The sequence below is a fragment of the Amaranthus tricolor genome, chromosome 9, assembly GCF_026212465.1.
Source record: "Amaranthus tricolor cultivar Red isolate AtriRed21 chromosome 9, ASM2621246v1, whole genome shotgun sequence".
Taxonomy (NCBI): Eukaryota; Viridiplantae; Streptophyta; class Magnoliopsida; order Caryophyllales; family Amaranthaceae; genus Amaranthus; species Amaranthus tricolor.
Genome location: NC_080055.1, coordinates 24,313,656 through 24,329,392, shown reverse-complemented (window position 1 = coordinate 24,329,392; position 15,737 = coordinate 24,313,656). Strand labels below are relative to the sequence as shown.

Here is a 15,737-nt window from a genome sequence, read left to right as displayed (position 1 = left end):
ATCAAAGTAGTGTGAGTTATGAACACAGTTAAAATTGAAGAAATTTAAAGAGACAGATTAAAGAGAAAATAAGGCTAATTCTTTACAGGACACAAAAGGAGTACATAAAAGACTTAGTTATAATACACCTGGTTCTTGCAACTGATAGTAACATGTTTAATAGAGAAATATCACTATACGTAACAAGTATAATAGAACGGATAAACTATCATATTTGTTTTTTTAACTAGCAGAATGTAGATTTACAATATGATTTTACAGAAAATAATTTTCTTTTTTCGAAAGAAATTAACAAAAATAAGAGTAAATACTTATCCAACATAATTAGAATAAAGGAATAGCAAATAGTAGTACTAATCGTAGAAAAACATACATGTTAAATAGATTCATTCTCTATACAATTTCATACATACACACCCAGTGTAGTTCAGAACCTGAGAGGTACACAAAATAATTTTCATGCTCTAAAATGTTACATGACTACGAGCTAAACTAATATTCAACAAAATTCAACAGCCGCCCTAAAAGAAAGGCATAGGAGTAACTTCATTACTAGACTATATATAGTCCTATAGCTTCTCAAGCTCTATCAAACTTGAAAGAATGCCGTACGCTCAACCACATAGCAGCAACAGAAAATTCATAAAAGCAAATTTTCTCGAACTTGTTAATCTCCGAGGGCATTGTTGTGAGGTTCCAAAACATGCATGATTTCGATATATCTAGTAAACCAGCAATTCTAGTTTACTGTCACAAGTGAAATATACACCTTCGAAACTACATGGAACTAACCTCACTCTTCCTAAAATGCATGATGCGGTACGGCATAAACTTATGGATTCCAGTATCAACGGCTACCGGAGGAAAAAAAAAAGAGCTGATCTTATGCTTCTGCAGCTGTCCCTACATCTTCATCAGTTGGGTCAGGCAAAAGTGCATCTTCCTCAGCCTCTGCAACCTCCTCGGCTGAATGTAGTAATTTTTCTCTAAGAGTCGATGCGAGTTCTTCAGCTGCACTTACATTCTCACTTAAATACTTTTTAAGTGCATCTTTTCCATGAACGGTTTGACCATTGAAGCGGTAATGGCCACCATTCTTTTCAATTAGCTTGTGCTTGACACCAAGACTTATAAGCTCCGCTGCTCGAGATATACCCTTGCCAAACTCAAGTTCAAATTCAGCATTTTTAAACGGAGGTGCATGCTTATTCTTTATGACCTTTACAAGAACTTGGCTCCCAATAGTCTACGGAATAAAACATCACAGCTAGTTAAGAGATAAATATTTCAAGGTTGTTGTAATTCTTAACCCATAACGTATAACCTTTCTTTTTCGAATCATCAGATACTTAAACTGTTTGCAATATGACTTGAATTATTATTTGTAATGAATACAGGTGATTCTGTGAATAACGCATAGTCATGCTAATATACACAACTTCTACATGGCTAGAAACTTACTAATTATCATGCCAAATCAAGTGAAACTTTTGAAAAACCGACCCAGAATCCAAATCTCCAACCAGTAGAAACATGCAAAAAATACATCAGACACTACTTTGACTTAGTATAAAAAAATTATTTCTCCATTATTTATTTGCGAACCACTGTATTATTGTCAATTGAAGCCATGAAGCAAAACCTTCCCAAAAAAGAGAAATAGTCCTATATCATATTTTAGCATCAAGTCATGATACCAACATAAGAGGTATAAAGTCCACCACAAGTCCTCATAAGAATATAACAGTAAATATCCATTCTCTAATTGTTATCTGAGTATATAACATGAAATCTCTAATGCATAAATAATCACTACCCCCCACCTCCAAAATTCTTTTAAAACAAATTGGTTAAGACAGAAATTAAATAAATTTATTTTACAAAGAAAATAGATCTTAAAGCATAAAAAGCCCATATAAGTTTAAGTTCCATCTATAAAACCAACCTTTCAGGGGCAAAAAGCAAGTTTACATATACCTCTTCTCCTTTCTTGACAAATGCAGTTCTCCTGATGTTCAGGCGAACTGATGCATAGAACTTTAAAGCATTACCACCACAAGTTACTTCAGTGGGACCACCAAATCCAAAAGTTGAGATCTTTGCTCTGACCTATAAAAATTTAATCCCGTCAATATAAAACCGAACAGCTCCAGAAGGAGACAAAAAACATTATACACTTGAATAGCTAATAGAGACTTTCAAGAGTAAAAATGATTATTGATAATAAGTACACTTCAGATTATGTTTACAATAATTCTCAAGCAGCTCTTTAACTTTACTCAAGAACACAATATCTTAGCCTTCATAGAAATGCTAACAGGCTCACAATATAAAACATGATAATCAATGATGAGATATAGTTTTTACCAAGTTTACAATATATTTTTATAATCCCTATTAAACAGGAGAGAAATACACCAAAGCTCTAATATCTCTACCTGATTCAGGAATAGCAATATACTTTGTGATTGAGACAATGAATGGCTTAATTTACGAAGTGCTTGACTCATTAATCTTGCTTGCATTGCCACATGTGCGTCACCCATATCACCATCAAGTTCTCCTTTTGGCACTAGCGCAGCCACCTGCAACAGAGAAAAATTCAGTGTTTATCAGTAGAGTACATAATCTAAGGTCCTGGCCACTTTAACTACAAAGATAATGTTCAGAAATAAAACATTTAGAAATATATATCATTCTAATGGGCAGAAAACAGTTCAAGACAGTAAAAATCAATTTAATCATGAAAATAATTCAGTTGAAGTGATCACTTGAGCATGCTAATGACATAATAAAAGCACACCAAGCAGACCATAAAAAAGTGTATTATTACGAGGGGCTTTAATGTTATAAAGGGCAAAAAGAAGGGCAAGGAAACAAATAAGATTATTAAAAAAAAAAAGCGTCCCTTTAAGCTATTTTGTTTCGTTCATTATCATGAACTCACTATCTTCCCTTTCAAATTAACTTGCAGATATATGGGCAGCATGAAAAATGGAAAAAGTTAACTGCTCTAAAGTCCATAACTCCTGTCTTCCAACATCCTCATCATGTCTCACCATGAGAGCATCTTCATCAACTACACCAGTCCAACAGATGAATTATTGAGGTAGCGGTAATGGCAACGGAGGTACTGGTGGAGGGGTGTGCAAATTTTGAGTGTGAACTATGATGACGATAAATGTTTTGGCAGCAAGTTCTGCAATCTGGGATGCCGTTCATGATGGCAATAAACGTTGCAGAGAAGGGGAGTGCAAAGCTGACTGAGCCAATTAAGATTGTGGTTAGGTCGAGGAAGTTGATTAAGGTGAATTGGAGGTCAACCTGAAGATAAAGGTAGCTGGTAATTAGTGGTGAACAATGGTCAAGGTTGTTCATGGTGTGGAGACATTTGGGGGGATTCAAGTCTGTGAGTAAGAGGGTAAGGAGTCAGGATGCGGCTTTAATATGACATTACGCTGTTGGGTAATCCAAATGGAGAAAAAAAATGAAAAAAATGAGTCAGACAAAAACAAAGGGAACTTTACAGGGGTTTGATATAGCAGTCTGTAATTTGAATCGCACAAGGTCAATTCAAATTACAATAGGACCTCATATTAAGCCAGCTACATATTTTGGATTGGGGCTTTGACATCATTCACGTTGTTGAACAAAAACACCAAACAACGACAGTAATTGAAGAGCTCCATCACCCAGATGAAGGAAAAGTATCTGTAGACAGATGATAAGGCATACTTTTCGACAAGTGCTGGAATGAGGGGAAATAAATGCATCAAGCTAGAAAGGTTCCTTACGCTATCTACCACAACAACATCAACTGAACCACTTCGAATAAGAGTGTCAACAAGGCTAAGAGCTTGTTCACCACAATCAGGTTGTGAAAGAAGCAAATTTTGAGTATTTACACCAATAGCTTCAGCCAGAGCTGGATCAAGTGCATGTTCAGCATCAATGAAGGCACAATAGCCTGCACAAATATAACAACGCATATAAATCAATGAAATTGGTGGTCAACGAAGCAAACAATAGATATTAAAAGATCTGATTTGACCACTTAAAGGTTGAATAGCATTCATTCATTATTGATAAGCAGTCCAATGCTGCAGGGAATTTAAAAAAAAATATTTGTAGAAGAACTTTATCTTCTCCTACCAAGCCAGAAATTACATATGATGGTGATCCTTGTCCATTGGAGGTCATGAAGTATCCTATCATAATTAAGCAAGTGGTCACCACTCACCAATATCCAAGAAGTTTTCCATAGCCAAGTTTACGCAAGAGAGGATAAGTGCTACTACAACTTGGTGTTTGAGCTTTCCTAGTTCATCACAGTTCTAAGTTCTTAATAGGTCTTAGTAGAATTAGTAGGCTAGTTATTTCCTTTCAAGTTTAACTTTGTTTTAGCATTAGTTGTAATTAATGTGGTCTGAGATAGTCCCAAGACGCAGAGAGGAGTCCAAAGCCACTTCGAGCCCAAGTCTGAAGTTGGGGCCTAAATCTACTAGCTCACCACATCTGATTTTGGTTTTCAGAAAATATAAGAGACGTTGAATTTGTTAAGGAGTTAAGGAAAGCAAGATATTATCTTACCTTTGGCAAAAAGAAGATAAAATATTGAAAATATAGAATTTTCATGTGGATGGTCAACAATGAGTAAAATTCTATCTTTTGATGGATTGATGATCAAAACAAGTTAGTGTTCAATGAAATACATGTGTGAAGAGAGATGTGCAGCTTACTTTTCAGCAACTTTGTCAACTTTACTTAATTTCCTATTATCCTTTCTTGTTGCATTCTCTTTCTTCAGAAAAAATCAAAGTTTGTACTGTAAATATTTAATTACTTTATTCTTTAAAAGGGAGACGGATTTTGATCAGAAACTGCAAGAGCTATCTGTTCTTATCTTGGCTTCAAAATACTCTTTCACAATTGGGAATAAGGAGACTCATACATGCTTGTTAACCTTGAGCAAGTTAATGGTATTCTTGGAGATCTTAAATTTGATTAATGTGGTATTTTCTAAATCGAATTTCAGATTTATGTTGCTTAATCTATCATTCATCCATTCGACATTCATCATCCCCACAAAAGATTAACCTCTAACACTCTCCAACAACACCATATCCCTAAACCTTAAACACAAAACCAAAACTCAATGCCCTAAACCTACAAACAGTCTACCATTGAATCATCAACCCCAAATCCATCCAACACCCCCCCTTAATCCACAAACCACAAAAGTCTCTAACTTTACCCACTATAAGCAATTAAAAAAATCCCATGCATTTTAACCCACTTCTAACCCAGCAACAGATTAGTTCTAAAGTTTAATGTGTATCCCTATGTGCATATTCAGTGCTTCATCAACTAGAGATCAGAAAAGTTGGGGAAGTGATGTAGAAAGAAACAAAATGACGTAAAAGTTAAGAGCATGCACCGCATCGAATACATTCTAAGCACTAATTCAGTGCAATGAAAAATAAAACAATAAAAGCAAAATATGTACACAGATAAACAATTTATTGCGACATATTAAAATGGTTAAGAGAAGGAATACTAACAAATGTTTAACTAATTTCCCATGTATATCTTTCTAGGATAAAAAATGAACAAAATAAATTAAAATCAATTTTGAAACAGAATAAAGAGGGTTGACTGAATGCTATTAAAGCAACCTCCAAGCTTCTGTGCTTCAGCAATTACATGAAGGGATAGTGTAGTCTTCCCAGACGCCTCTGGCCCAAATATCTCCACTACACGCCCCTACATGATCCAACAAAGAATTCATGATCAAAAGAATAAAACAAGATATATTATACAGAAACCCATTAGCCTATTAGTTACCTGCTCAAGGTAAAAATTCCAAAACACAATCAGATGACAAGTATATAAAGTATGCGACTATTCCAAAGAAATGGTATCCATCTTAGCATCAACAAGCTCTATTTAAAATATAATACTAGAAATAGAAACCAAGAATTTTCCTTCCAACATCAAACATTTGATATTCTATATATGGAATACTAAAAGCCAGCAAATACCCAAAAAAAAGTACCTTAGGAAGTCCGCCAATACCTAAAGCTACGTCCAAAGCAAATGATCCAGTAGACACCACTGGGACATTTCTAGGAGTTATAGAACGACCAAGCCACATTATAGTTCCTTTTCCAAAAGAAGCCGAAATTTGGTCTAGGGCTTGTTGAAGAGCCAATTCTTTCTTTGACAAACCCTCTTCGTTAGAGTCACTTCCATCTGATTTAGATTTTCTCCGACCTTCACCAAAGCACCCATAGGAGGTTGGCACGGTGCAAATGAATTTAAAAGAACAAAGTAAAAGCAAGATCAAAACTCAAAAACTTAAAAATTTGTCTTGAGAATCAAAGGGTTAGCCAAGTAGTTAAAAGGCTTTCCCTTTAACCCTTGTAAAAAAGTTTAGATTCACACCACCAACTAAAAAAGATTCATTCCCCCTTTTCCCTTGCCTTTACAGATTCTCAAACCTTACCCGACCAAAAAAACAGAATGTGTTATACAATACCATTAAAGTTTCTTTTTCAATAGAGGAATTTTTTTCGTGTACATGTGGGAATCAAAAAGATTACATGAAAAACTCCCAAGTGATATGGCAATCAACCAAAGAACTTGAAGTTATATTTGACATTTGGACTATATACAAAACAAACCAAGACTTGCACACCTTAGTCAAAACGGCAAATTAAGCAAAATAGGTTCTCAAACCATATCAAAGTTTCAAATTATTTGAACAAGCTTCATCATGAAGGACTTATACAACGCATTTTATGTACTTTAACATGAAGAAAGTAACCAATCATCGAAATGCATCGCTGCTGCATTTCAAAGAAACACAATGTCCAACACAATCCAGTTTTTATGATAACAATATCAAACAAAAAAAGGCATCATTTCAAAATCAATCATCGGACAGTTTCCCTTTTAAATCATACAACCACGCATTCTTAACAGTAAAAACGAAAAGCAGATTTAGCTTTTAGTCAGAATCCAAAAATTAATAAATTGTGAATTTACCTTTTGAAGAAAACTCTCTACACTGAGAAGACATGCCCAAAATCTCCTTCTTGAAGCTCTAGGGAATAAAAAAAACAGTCAATAACCGTAAAAAATTCACAAACGCATTCTATAATAGTACTCCTAACTACAGTTCATTTGTTCAACAAAATCAACAACCACATATGCACAAATTTATGTCATGAGTGGTGAAAAACCCAAAAAAAAAAAATTAAAATTAAAATGTAAAATAATAAGGAAAAATACCTCAGGAGGAAACAGAGTGCGGCGCAAAGAAGAAGCATGGCGAAGAAGTTTCGCCATAGAAACAAATTTTGTAAACAGGATCAAATACTGATGAACAAAAGTAAAGACAAATACTAAAATGTCAAAGAATTTTCAACGACAAAAATTGACGAATTAGAGATAGAAAATAAAGCAAGAGTATTTGCTGGTTTTTAGGGTTTATGGAAATTGGAGATAGACACCCTTCCTTGACTTCTTCCCTGGGGTTTGTGTCTCAAACTAGGGCCTTTTCCCTCCCTTTCCGATTTGTCCTTACAGTTTTCCGTAAGCATTTTTATCAGTTTTTTTTTTTAAAAAAAAAAGTTCATTTGTACTTAGCCCCATACCATTTTTCACTTTGTTAAAGACTAAAAGTTATTATTTACAAGTTTGAAATACTTCTAATTAATTATAGAAATTAATTAATTATATGAATAGAAGTTATTTTAGATAATTAATTGAAGTTAATAACAAATTGAAGTTAATATTTATTGAAATTAAGATGAATAGAATTTATTTTAGATAATTAATATATTACTTTATTAAATGATTAATTTGGTGGAGATAAAGTATGAATTATAAACATTTAAAAAATATTTTGCAAAAAAATGAAAAAAATATAAATATCACAACTAATAAAAAATACTTTTTTAATGTCTATAGAAACAATGTGGAGAGCATAAGGAATATAAAAGAGCTAAAATAAAATTAGTGAAAAATATGTAGGATCATAAGCATTATTAGAATATTAAAATGAGGATAAATAAAATTATTTTTGTTCAATTTGTGACATAAATAAAAAGATTTTTTATAGCAATAACGACGACACCTATAGAAGCGACAGGGTCACTCCAAGAAGACCCTGACGAAGAACGAAAAGCCCCACACCTGCAAAATGATTACAACGGAAACAATGACGTGCCATGAGACGACTGTAGCCATATGCAAAAAGCTGCAAATACTCGCATAAGGGAAGACACCACCCCTACCTCGTACTCTACCACTGTAGGAATATTAAAAGACAAAGAGGGGGGGCCTGTGGTGTAAGAGTCAGCAAATCAGCTAACCCCACGTAGGCTTTGAAAATGGAACCATTCCCCTTCCTACTGGTCCCAAGAAAGATTCCATCAAAATAAAAAGCCTAAATTGCCATTGGAGTTTTTGGAGACTCATATTCACACCCACTGCTATAAATACATAATGTCATGCATTATCTATGGTAGAATAACTGTCTACACTTTTTTCCAAGTATTCTTTACGTTAATATTCTCTCAGAAAAGATACTCAAATTCTCTAAAAGAAATACAGGAGAATCCATAAAAACTCATACTACCTTTATCATCAGAGGAGGACCCCTCTCCGACCCTCGTTTGTTACTTTGCGTAGAATATATAGTGAAACAACCAGAAAAGCGACTCAAATCCTCCCCAATCGTTCACATTCATTGTGAACCCTAAAAGGCATTTTTATTGGCTTCATTGAGAGTGTTAATTGTTCTCTTTACAGTCGAAACACCTTATATATTCATTTTAACAAAAATTATTTATTTATTTTAATTTCAGCAAATTAAACATAAATTGATTTATTGTCATCAATTTCACTTGAAAAAAGCTATAACATACTAATTGAAGTTTGTCGTTAAAACACCTAGGTCCACTGATTTCATTCGATTACATTGTTCATTCCTTTTCACAATAATTGATAAATAACATTTTATTATACTTGCTACATTTAATTTTTTCGCACAGTTTAAAGTGTTATTTCAATTATTTATATAATAAACTATACACAACTAAAAATTATAAAAAAGATAATATTATGAAAGTGTGCGATCAGACATTCAAACAAAATCCCATTTGACAATATTTTCTTACACATTGATCGCGATATATAAATAAGTTTAAATAATAAATAGTGACTATTTGTTTTGGACCACACCAAAGTATGTCGCCCAATCTTCAATTTAAGTCGCCCAAAGTTAGGGCGACAAATCTAAAAAGTGACACGATAAGTGTCAGCCCTATCAACATCGCACATATTTGGGCGACACACTTTAGTTACTGACGCCCATACTTACTTTTGGGCGACACATACGTATGTAGCCCATAGTTGAATGTTGAGCGACGCTTAGGTCAACGAAGCCCATAGTTACTGACTTTGGGCAACACATACATATGCAGCCCATATTCAAGTGTTGGGGAATTTTTGAAAAAGTTGAGCGAAAAAAAAAAAGAATTCAATAACCGAAAAACTAAAGTATTTCAAAAACTGAGCGTGAAACTCCCAGACCTAAGGTTTGGGGCTATTCACAGTTAGTAACTGCGAACAGGTTAAAAAAGACAAAATAGCTGTTCGCAGTTACTAACTGCGAACAGCAAAAAGACAAAATAGCTGTTCGCAGTTACTATTTAACCTAAAAAAAATTTTTTTTTTTCTGTTCGCAGTTAGTAACTGCGAACAGCTATTTTGTCTTTTTTGACCTGTTCGCAGTTACTAAAGGCGAACAACCCCAAACCTTAGGTCTGGGAGTTTCACGCTCAGTTTTTGAAATACTTTAGTTTTTCGGTTATTGAATTCTTTTTTTTTTTGTTTTCGCTCAACTTTTTGAAAAATTCCAGTGTTGGGCGATATATTTTATGTGTAGCCCATAATTATATATTTTAGGCGACACAATCAAATGTGTAGCCTATAGTTATATGTTTTAGGCAATACATTAACATGTGCAGCCCATAATAAATATAGCACATAAAATCACTTTATTATTATCACCTATATTGTAGCTTGATTATCATAAAGTCCATAATTATTAATTGCACAATAATAATAATAATAATAATAATAATATATTGCTTCTTATACAAAAGACCAAGTAATTTGCTTGTATATGCATACACATTTAATTTGAGTTCTTTTCATAAAAATTCCACTAACAAAAATATACAAAAATTATAATGGCTATGTACTTGATGGTTATCACATATAAAAAGATGAGTATCAAATTACTTCTTTACTAGAGCAAAATGTTATCATTTTTCAGCATTACGTACCATTGACCTGAAAATATTCAAAAATGTAAATTAACATATCAATAAAATCTAGTCTTATAACTAAAACAAATGAAAATAGCCATATACCTTAAAACTTAACTTCGGCGGGCAAAAAAATTAATCCAAAAGCACCTTCACAAAGGCAATGCATAAATTATACACACAATAAACTATACACACAAATTAGTTCTCCAAGAGAAATAAAACTCAACATATATTCATACCAAATTGAGTTGAACCACGCATCTTTTTTGCCATCTCGGCCATCATATCTGGCCTTAATTTGTTCTCTCTGTCGATCATTTATTGTTTTAATTGTTCAATTTCACTTCCGAGATAAGCTTCTCGTTCAGCTGATGCTTGCTGTATTTGTTGGATTTCTTCCCTTACCTCAACAGCCCCTTTCAGTGGTCTTTTTGAGCATCTTGGCCCAAAACCAAAACCTCTTATATAACTAACCATTACAGCTCTTGAAGACCTTTGATATGCTTCTTGAGGTGTGAGATTATCGACACCATTTTGTTCAATTTCCTTATGATGAAGATCCTTTAATGCTTGAAGATTGGCCTCTGCTTTAGGGTCTAATCCTGTGTTGGCATGCCTATTATTCAAATAAAACATCGGTTAATCACATTATTTATAATTAGCATTGAACTTAATCAAAGTAGTTTCTATCACAATACCTATGAGTTCTTTCGTATAATCGCACATAAAGGGGTTCTTCATCAATGTGTTTTAGATCCTTGTTCACATCCTTCTTCACAAACTTGTTGCGAACCTTAAGGTGTAGAAGGAATTTCATTCATCTAATATTAAGAAGAAAAAACCGATTTTAGAACAAAAATAAAATAAAAAGTCGTTATTTGCTTCAATTAGTTGACATTTTACCATTTCATCCAGAATTCTTGCAGTGGAGTTTGCTCCATTTGAATGGCTTATTGTTTGCTTCAATCTAGCAGTCTTATTTTTTTCACTTATGCTCTACATAAAAATTAAATAAAAATAATGAATAATAACACATAAATAAAACAATTATATAGGGATATATTTAAATTCACATCTGGTTTTTTGGATCACTCTAATGGCGATCAATTAGCCAATTCCATTCATTAGCATCAATCTCAGAAGGCTTATTAGCTTTTACTGCAGCTTTTATATAGCCTGTATAATATCTCACCTTCAACCGATACCGCCAACCTCGATACAAAGCTGCACATTGACTGTTCAAAAATATTTCTTTCACGTCGACTCCATCAATATATTTTGGCAAAGTCCACTCTCCCTAACCTATCTACTACAATCACTAATAAACTCCTCAGATATTTTTGCAGCTGGCTTAATTGTTGGGTGTTTCTCCCTCCACTGACGTGACTTTAAACCCCTAGGTTGCCCACATTTATAATGACCTAAAAATTTAATTATATTTACTAGCAATTTAGCATCAAAAATAATAAGTGAACATATGTTTAGACGAGTTTTTTATATTAACCATAAGATAACCCAAAATTACAACAAAAATTATGATGTATTAAGTACCAAAAATACTAGCAAATAATCAGAAAAACAACAATAAAACTGCGCCACAAATAGCACCAAATAGAAGCAAAACTTCAATAAAATAGCTGTAAAAAACGCACAAAAACGGCAGCCAAAAAGCCCCAAAACAGCAACAATTTAGTAGCAAATAAGTATAAAATCCGCAAAAAAAACAGCAGCAAAAATCTCCAAAACAGCACCAAATGAGTAACAAAAGAGCCCCAAAACAACAGCAAAAACAGGAGCAAAACAGAAGCAAATAAGTACCAAATCAGCAAAAAAATAACAGCAGCAAATAAACCCCAAAACAGCAGCATATAAGTACCAAATCAGCATCAAAACAGCAGTAAAAGATCACCAAACAACATCAATTACGCAACGAATCAGCAGCAGCAACAACATGAAAATAGGAACAAATACAGACATGTCCTTGATGTACAATATCCTAGCACAACCAGCAAAAAGACAACATATATAAAACAATAGATCCTCCAACAGAAGCACAATACCTGTTGCTGATTCTGCTCTTCTAGCTTGTTGCAATCTTCGATTTTGTCTATAAGACAAGTGAGCTTCCTGAGTATTAGTTCCACTTGTGTCACATTGTGTCTCCTGAATATTGGTTCCATTTGTGTCACATTGTGTCAAGGACAACTGGGTTTCTTGAACTGCAACTATTTTCCTATATATCAATAACTCAATTAGTGACAATAGAAGTCTAAAGACGCCATGTTATAGAAATACATAATTAAAGATATTACTATGTTAAATCAACCAGTGTTTGTTTTTTGATATGGCAACCCGCATGGTGAAGACTAGAGTTGATATATAGCTTTTTCTACAATTAAAGATATTACTATGTTAAATCAACCAGTGTTTGTGATGCGTGTTTGTGGGTGGAAATCGTTCTTTGTAGTGCAAGGATCAAATGGCTTAGCTATCTTAATCAAGAGAACACTCAAACACTCAGAAATCCAATGGACAACACACTGACTCACACAAACATGCCAAGAAAGGGTTTCTTGTTTTTCTGATGAAGGTGAACAGAAACCTTAACCGTGTTCTACGAATGGACTAGGATAGGAAACAATGCAAGGGTTATGAAGCCTTGATTGCTAGGTGCCTTTGAGAATTCAAACCACTCCGTGATAAGACTTCCCTCCGGCCAAAAGGCTGCTCCGCAACCCCTTGAAGAAGTTTGTAAACAAACTTCAAAATTCAGAAAAATCCTTTTTCTGAAAATACCTCGAATGCTATTGCAACTCAAATCAATATACAAGCGTGTCTTATTACAGAGAGAGCCCATGTATTTATAGGCTTTGCATCCTAAACTAGCCGTTACAATTAACTAACAAATACACGTGGCTAAGACTCAAACAGAAACAAACAGAAAGGCTTCAACACTTAGCCAAATTTCTGATTTTTACACATCGATGACCAGGCCTCCTTTAGCTTGCTCTACTGTCTTCCTGGTGCACTATTAGTAAGACCCTTGGCCCTTGGTGGCTTGGCCCATGTAGAGAGATGCCATTCCAGCCCTCCTTCCGGTCTAAGTGATCCCGGTCTGAACTCAGGCGGTTCACCAAGGTCAGCTGTTCGCTAGGTAGCTCTGTGGCTCTGTTCTTGGAGTCTGTATGTCCTGTTGGGGCTTGGTTGCTGTTCCTTGTGATGTTCTTGCTTTCCTTGATCTTGTTGAGCGTTCTTAGGCCCATAGCTGATTGTTGAGGAGTATCTATGGGAGCCCTTCGTGTTATATGTGCATTTGGCGTAGATGACAAGTCCAATGCACTGTCTTGTTCCTTCATGTCCTTTGTGCTGTTCCCGACCTTTGATACCATATTTGTATCAACTCCTCCCTCTTGGGAGAGAATTGTCCTCAATTCTTGTGCCGGTTCGTGTAGGGTCAGGTCTCCTATGTTGAATGTGTGGGAGATATTGTACTCTGCTGGTATTTGAACTTCAAAAGCATTTTCCCCATATTTCTTCTTTACTGGGTAAGGGCCTATGGCTCTGGGTATCAATTTGTTTTTCCTGAGCTGGGGAAATCTTTCTTTCCTCAGGTATACCCATACAAGATCTCCTTCTTTGATGGCTTGTTTGATTCTCATGTGCTTGTCTGCTTTCTTTTTATACTTTGCACTTGTGCTTTCCAGGTTATCATGCACTTGCTTGTGTACTGCTTCCATTTGCTTGATCATCTCCTCAGCTCCTATTCCTTTGCTGTCACACATAGGTAAATTAATGAGAGATACAGGAAGTAAAGGGTTGATGCCATAAACACATTCAAATGGTGTGAATTTGGTAGCATGACTGGGTGCTTTGTTATATGCAAATTCAGCATGACAAAGCTTTAAGTCCCATTCCCTAATGTTATCCTTTACCAAAATTCTGAGCAGAGTACCTAGTGTCCTATTAGTGACTTCTGTTTGGCCATCCGTTTGTGGGTGATAGGCGGTATTAAACAATAGTTTAGTGCCCAACATCTTCCACAAACTCCTCCAAAAATGGCTTAGGAACTTACAGTCTCTGTCTGAAACGATAGTTTTGGGTATGCCATGCAACCTCACAATTTCAGCAAAGAACAATTTTGCAATATGTTGTGCATCATCTATCTTGGTGCATGCAATAAAATGAGACATCTTAGAAAATCTACAACCACCAAGATAGCATCCTTTCCTCTTTTAGTTTTAGGAAGAGCCATCACAAAGTCCATGCTTATGTGTTCCAAGGCCTTTGTGCAATAGGTAAGGGAATATACTCTCCTTTGTGAAAAGTTACCTTAGCCTTAAGGCAAGGCTCACATTTGAGGATACGTTTACCTACTGTGCCAAGCATTTTAGGCCAATAAAAATGCTTTGCAAGCATATCCAAGGTCTTTTGTATTCCAAAATGGCCTGCAATGCTACCTTCATGCACTTCCTTCACTAAAACAGATCTCAGGGGAAGCTTAGGTATGCACAGCCTGTTTCCTTTAAAAAGGAAGCCTTGGTGAATACTGAATAAACCTTGAGGCTTCTCTGTGCACAATTGATAAATTTCAGAAAAATCAGAACAAACAGAGTAGTGATCCTTAATGAATTCAAAACCCAATATTTTGGATCCTACTATCCCAAGTAATTGGTACTTCCTACTGAGGGCATCAGCTATAATGTTGGTTTTCCCTGCTTTATACTTAGCTGAAAAATCAAATGTTTGCATGAACTCCACCCATCTAGCATGCCTACTGTTCAGTTTGTGTTGACTATTGATGTGCTTTAAAGATTCATGGTCTGTGTGCAAGACAAATGGTTGTATTCTCAAGTAATGGGACCAATGCTCTAAAGCCCTAACAATTGCATAGAACTCCTTATCATAAGTGGAATAGTTCAACCTACTGTGGTTTAACTTTTCACTGAAAAAAGCAAATAGGTCTCCCCTCTTGAACAAGCACAGCTCCAATCCCTACCCCACTGGCATCACACTCCAACTCAAATGGTTTGGTAAAGTTAGGTAGCTTCAGGATGGGGGCTTTGCACATCATCTCTTTGAGGGTTTCAAAGGCCCTCTGAGCAGCAGGAGTCCATTCAAACCTCCCCTGTTTGGTACACTCTGTTACAGGTGCTAAAACAGAGCTAAAATTCTTTATAAACCTTCTGTAGAAGGAGGCTAAGCCATGAAAAGATCTTACTTGTGTCAAGGTAGTGGGTGTAGGCCACTCCTGTATAGCCTGTACCTTGGCAGGGTCAACTCTCACTCCCTCCTTTCCTACAATGTACCCTAAGAAGCTCACTTCAGGTAGGAGGAAACTACACTTCTCAAGCTTAGCATAAAGCCTCTGTTTTCTCAAGACTTCAAATAATTTGT

At 35.1% G+C, this 15,737-nt stretch overlaps 1 protein-coding gene across 2 annotated transcripts; it reads right to left on the bottom strand.

Annotated features, from left to right (window-relative positions):
* Positions 1-353: 353 nt before the first annotated feature.
* On the bottom strand, positions 354-7,606 carry LOC130824423 (DNA repair protein recA homolog 3, mitochondrial). Of its 2 annotated transcripts, none has more exons than XM_057689422.1 (8): positions 7,294-7,606; positions 7,048-7,105; positions 6,056-6,273; positions 5,676-5,763; positions 3,795-3,967; positions 2,439-2,585; positions 1,978-2,109; positions 354-1,246 (listed from the first exon to the last, which is right to left on the bottom strand). In XM_057689422.1, the coding sequence occupies exons 1-8, from the start codon at positions 7,348-7,350 to the stop codon at positions 884-886; spliced, it is 1,236 nt and encodes a 411-aa protein (XP_057545405.1). In that variant the 5' UTR covers positions 7,351-7,606; the 3' UTR covers positions 354-883. The 2 variants fall into 2 exon arrangements, with proteins under 2 accessions (XP_057545405.1, XP_057545406.1); XM_057689423.1 differs by having other exon boundaries at positions 3,906-3,967; positions 7,294-7,591.
* Between the last annotated feature and the right edge of the window lie 8,131 nt (positions 7,607-15,737).

Bases quoted from the DNA above. Each gene is read 5' to 3' on its own strand.
- LOC130824423 (XM_057689422.1), bottom strand. From the start codon at position 7,350: ATGGCGAAACTTCTTCGCCATGCTTCTTCTTTGCGCCGCACTCTGTTT. The intron at 2,110-2,438 runs GTAGAGATATTA...AAATTTTTATAG, and splicing joins TATTGCTATTCCTGAATCAG to GTCAGAGCAAAGATCTCAAC. The intron at 1,247-1,977 runs GTATATGTAAAC...TTTATTCCGTAG, and splicing joins TTGTCAAGAAAGGAGAAGAG to ACTATTGGGAGCCAAGTTCT.